Source organism: Gavialis gangeticus, unplaced genomic scaffold, assembly GCF_001723915.1.
Source record: "Gavialis gangeticus isolate Ggan-Ray unplaced genomic scaffold, GavGan_comp1, whole genome shotgun sequence".
Lineage (NCBI taxonomy): Eukaryota > Metazoa > Chordata > Crocodylia > Gavialidae > Gavialis > Gavialis gangeticus.
In genome coordinates this window covers 1117258-1123033 of record NW_017728995.1, presented here as the reverse complement: position 1 = coordinate 1123033, position 5776 = coordinate 1117258, and the positions used below count along the sequence as shown (strand labels likewise).

The window sequence follows — 5776 nt, the reverse complement described above, 5'->3', positions numbered from 1 at the left end:
ACAGGTGTTTACTGGTGACAGGATCCAAATCTATGCAAGTTGGGGTGTGGAGAGGGGTAGTCTGGATTGGGGGGTGGGTATTGGTCTGCATCAGGGAGGGGTTGTCTGTCTGGGTATTGGGAGAGGAATGCAAGCTTTTTTTTTTTTTGCTGCATACAATCTCCGCTAAAGTCTGTGCAGTTAATGTGGTTCACTTACATTTTTTCAAAAGTGATCTCTTTGGGTGTGTACACGTTCTAAAATCGACTTAATTTAAGCCACATCAGCTTCTTGGCATAGTGGCAGCCATCTTGTGAGCTAAGTCGACTTAACTAATGAGACTCAATACAATATACCCCAGAGTACTGCACCGCATTTAAGTCAGCTCTGCTCCACATACATGGGTATGCTCTGACAGTTAAGTTGATTAACCTCAGTCTAGCTTTGGGCTAAACTGTTCTCAGCAGTGGCAGATAACAGAACAAAGAGCAATGGTCTCAAGTTGCAGCAAGGGAAGTTGAGGTTAGATATTAAGAAAAACTCTCTCACTAGGAGGGTAGTAAAATGCTGAAACAGGCTACCCAGAGAGGTTCTGGAATCTCCACCCTTGGAGGTTTTTAACACTAGGCTAGACAAAGCCCTGGCTGTGATGATCTAGTTGGGGATGGTCCTGCTTTGAACAAAGTGTTGGGCTATAGCCTCCTGAGGTCCCTTCCAACCCTAATTTTCTATGATTCTATAACTTAAAAAGTTAAGTGGGCTTAACTGGCAGAAAGTTAGTATGTGTGAACACTAGCTTGCTAACTGTTCAGAGTGACCTGTGAACCTTGTGAGAGTTCAGATTCACAAAGTTTATTCTAACAGCAAGGAGCAAAAGTCATATAAGTTAAGAGTTTACTTTTAAATACTCTGATTTCTGCCTTTCTACATTTAATATTGCCCCAATCCCACAAACAGTAATTGTATGGGCACACTAGCACCTTAAAGACAAGTTTGCACCTTGCTTCAGTCTCATGACCAAGTACAGGGTACTAGGTCCATTGAAAGTGGCTACATAGCACTACTGTGTGGCACTGAGAAATTGGCATATATTAACCATAGTAACCCAATGAACTGGTAAGTTTCAATCAGGCTCTGACGCACAATGTTTGTGTGTGTACATCCATGGACATTTAAGACATACTGTTACCCATTATATTTGTCAAATACAAAAAAGGGGTGGGAGGGAAACAAATATTCAGATATTATAGCAGTCTGCCAAAGCCAACAGTTTCTTCCCTCACTTACTTTTAACCAAACTTTTACCTAGTTTGTAGGAAGTGTCTCTTGCCCTCTATTACTGTGCAAAAGATGCAAATGGGGAAGTGACAACACAAAAGAAACAGCAGTGCCACCCATAAGCAGAACTCTATCATATTAGAAGATTATAAGAATCATTTTATGTACTCTCCCAGTTAGGATAACCTTACATTACCAACCATATACTTTCAAGTGCTTCATGTAGGGAACCAAGTTGCATAGGTCAATTACTTTCTTACACCTCAGCCCTGAAAGGTATTCCATTTGGGAAGATTTGCACACAGCCTCACTCACATCCCACTCCACATATAATTATTTGTGGAAATGGAGCTTTGGTTTATACTCCATAAAGTAAGAAGGAAGAGAACTTCAAACAGCTGAAAGAAAAGATGGACTTGGAGGGACATCCTGTACTCATCCCTGAAAAAAAAACAAAAAACATCAAACAGCTCTCTTGTATACAAAAAAATGTTTCCTTAGTCTGTGCAGTATAACAAACATTTATTCTACTTGGATGTCACACCAAGTAGGAGTCTATCACTGAAAAATATGAGGATCTTGAAAAACGGGAGTTGGGGTATACTACAGGACACTAGAAATCACAATTAAGGCAGGAATTCAAAATACAGCTGCAAAGTCACAACCTATTTCTGAAAACAGTACTTTTTTGCCTTAAAAACAAGACTATGAATGGAATAAGTCTACACTACTACTGCTGTAATTTTGGAAGACAGAAATATTTCTAATGTTTCTAGAGACAAATCATGGAGTTGCTGAATTAGAAGAAGCATCCTAATACAAGACTCAAAGACAAGACTAGCAAGACAATATCCAGATAGAAGGCCTTGTAAAAGCCTGACACTGTAAAGATATCTATAAAAATAATCTTTTGAGGTAAGCTACTAGGGATCCAATAACTTCCAGTTTTTATGAACAGAGAGCAAATTATAATTTTGAATACCCAAAGTGTTGAAGCCATTATCCAATTAGTCTCCCATTTATCACCAGTACTCCAAACTCTTACTGTGATTTCCATGGGACATCAGATCATATGCAGGTAGTAATTTCACATTTAACACTGAGTTCCTGTAAAATAGTAAGCAAACCTCAACCTTCCAACAGGGGAAGCCAAATACTAGAGAGACACATCATTAAAGACAACAACTATGACAAGTCCTAGTGGAATCAAGCCTAACATATTTTGGTTTAGATCTCATAAGACACATAGTAAATTCACATTGTACTTCTCTGCCCATTTGCAGCAAGTTTAAACAGAAGTACTTTGAGTAAACTAGACTTTTACATTTCCAAGGAATGTGAAAGTTACATGACAGTTCTTTGAATATCAAAATATTAGCTACCATGACAAGGTTATTCCTGTTTTCAAAGAAATGATAAGCATATTTCACAAAATTGAGAAGGCAGACATTTATGTCAAAAGTTGTATACAATATAAAGCAACCTAATAATGCAAGATTCTCCAAGAGTATTTTCAATGCTTGGATCATTACTTTCTCTGAAAACTCTCTTCAAATCTGACCACATTTTACTACCTTAGGCCCCAGATTATTCATTCATCCAGCAATAATACCAGTCAAGATTCTAAAAGTTCATCTGCAATCAAAATAAGTCCTAATTCTTTCCAGTCACACACGACATTTGTTAACGGACTCATATTTTAACACTTTCCTAAAAGCAGTAAGAATCTGGCAGTTCCTAACAGAGAGACTCCCTTCTCATTATTTCTGGACTTGCATGTGTATCAATGAAAGAAAGAAAAAAAAAAAAGATCCCCCCATGTGTGGCAATGCCAAAAAGGAAATGGTCATCATTTTCATTCCATTTAGAGAATTGCCACATCAAGGGAACTTGGAACATTTCAGCTATAATACATACAACAGAAATAATTCAAAATGCAGATATTCTACGCAGTGATTTAAACCGCCATTACAGTTGAAGTTTGTGACTTTTTTTTTTAAAGTTGGTTAGTATTATTTTACCCCACAACCGACAAATGCAGGGTTAATTTAAGAAAATGCTTCACCATCTCTTCAACATAACCAAGAGTTGTATTGCAGTCTAGCAATTTTGATATTTAGATAAACCATTCACCTGATTTAACATCTGAAAGGGGGTGGGCACTAAGGGGGAGACGGTGGAAGTAGAAGAGGGAAAAGTAAGAGTTACTTCTTTATATACATGCTGCATATAACCTAAAATTTAGAAGTTATCTCCTACTTGGAAACAGGTATTATTTGGGCACAAGATTTTCTCTCTAACATGGGTTCCTCAGACTCATAAACGTAAGACTAGCAATTTCAGAGGAATCCATATAAGTTTCACTATTGGTCTACCTTTTTTCTGGTGTTCCATAATTACCTTAGCCCTCACAACCATTCTTCAGTAAGTGTTATCTGAAATCCTGATACAAAAGGATAATTAAGCTTTTTAAGTTATTATTAATAAAGGGTAATGATTTTCAAGTTGTAATAAAACGTTTCATACCTGTCTTCGTCACCATCAACGGGAATAGATATGCCAAATACAGAGCTGGCAAAACTGTTCATAGGAGTACTTGCAGGTAAGTGAAGAGGATTCGTTAAAGTGTCCGGAACCGGAGGCTTCACATGAGGCTTATTTTCAGCAATGAGAGAAAGTGGTGGCTGAGGTAGGGGTTCTGATTTTCTTCTAGTATCATCAATTTGACCTGCTAAGGTTTGCATTTGAGTCTGAAACTGTCCAATATTAGACTGTGGCAGATTTGTAGGTACATTAGGAGTGCCTTGTATTACTGAATGTCCAACATGTTGTTGGACAACACTGGTACTCCTACTTACAGATGTATGGCTGGTCAGTTGCGACTGAACTAGAGTAACAGGGACATTTGGCATAGTAACAGAAGTGGTAGACACATTAGGCACACTTGTACCGGGCACAACTGCAGGCACGTTCTGAACTCCAGAGACTATGGTATGAGGAGCACTAGGCATTCCAGACACTTGACTACTTCCACCCATTTGATGCTGAGTCATAGATTTCTGTTGCACAATCCCTGTAGGTCCAATGCTTTGCTGCACCACACCTCCTTGCTGGGGAATGGCTGTCTGACTAGAAGGTGCCTGGCCACTCTGCATTAATCCTGATCCCTGTCCCACTGCTTCACCAGGCTGGGGTGAAACGCCCATCATTGGTGCTCCCACTGGTGAGGGATTCTGGGCAGCCACCTGGCACACAGGAAGGCTGGAAGCCCCAGTACTTGGAACAGAGCCTGTAGTAGCTTGTGGGATAGTTCCTTGAGACTGCATAACTGTCACATGTTGCATGTATTCTGCCTGACCAGAAGGCTGTGTCGGCAGTAGATGTACTGAAGGAATCTGGGGTTGAGAATAAGCAAATTGCTGAGGCTGACTCACAGGGACATTTGCTGGCTGCACCTGCTGCTGCGGTACCGTCAGGCTAGGCTGGGAGATCGTTACATTCGGAGGTGGCATGCCTTTCCCATTGGGTCCAGCCTGTACAACACTCTGTGCATTTACCTGCGGCTGGGATTGTTGCGGCGGCACCAGCATTTGCTGACTTCCTACTGGAGCCCCAGAATACATGGGCTGAGCAGTACTTTGTGGCATGGCCCCGCCTACAGGCTGCTGCTGCTGCCCAATGACAAAATTAGGTTGCTGTGGAGAGGGCTGGTTCATTTTCTCTGTCTGGAGCAGCTGTGACACAGCAGTAAGGGAGCTGTCAGCTATAGACTCAGAGCCGTGTGCTGAGGATGGCATGGCCGAGACCACTACAGAGCCTCCCGTGGCACCCAGCCCACTGTCCCTTTCTTGAGCGGCCTGATCAAAGGTGCTGCTGTGTCTAATGCAATCTCCAGTCCTAGCCAGGACACCACCACTGTCCGAGTCCCGGTCGTAGTATTCCATACACGTCCATCGGCCCCGCCTATAGGGCTCCCCTGTGCCATGGTCCAGCTTGATCACCCTGAAGCGTGAACTACACGCGGCTGCTGCCACGGTCCCAGGAGCAGCAGCTCCTGCTACAGAGGACAGAACCTGGACACTGCTGCCCCCTGCCACTGGGGCCAGGGCCACTGGGGGCACCGCAGTGCTTTTGGGCACAGCCCCCCCATTGGCAGCTGCTGCCCCTCCCGGGGCTGAGGCAACCAGCTGCCCATCCAGGGGGAGGTTGGGGGACACTGTCCCAGGAGTCTCAGCCTCACCCACATTGTTGAGGGTCTCCTCAGAGGAACTCCGCTCACACACGTCCTCAGGGCCATAGTCAGTGGCCCGCGACACGTCAAAGATCTCAGAGGAGACATCCTCAGTGCGGGACTCGTCGGGGTCGTCCAGGCTCTCTGTGTCCTCCGTGATGCTGCTGGCCACCTGCGCCGTGGTCACGCTGGTGATTTGGAAGCAGCTCTTTTTCTTGGCCGGCATCTTGGACATGGCGCCTCCGGAGGCAGCGGGTTCGGCGCCCCCGCGGGCCGCGGCGGGGTTGG

General features: G+C 43.5%; 1 protein-coding gene across 1 annotated transcript in view; it reads right to left on the bottom strand.

The window, feature by feature from the left end:
* The window catches only part of TSC22D2 (TSC22 domain family member 2), a 51847-nt gene extending 46077 nt beyond the window's left edge, over window positions 1-5770 (bottom strand). The window contains exon 1 of the mRNA XM_019503132.1: window positions 3784-5770. Within this exon, the coding sequence (XP_019358677.1) occupies window positions 3784-5723 (1940 nt within the window). The 5' untranslated portion in view covers window positions 5724-5770. The remainder of the gene's footprint in view (window positions 1-3783) is intronic.
* Between the last annotated feature and the right edge of the window lie 6 nt (window positions 5771-5776).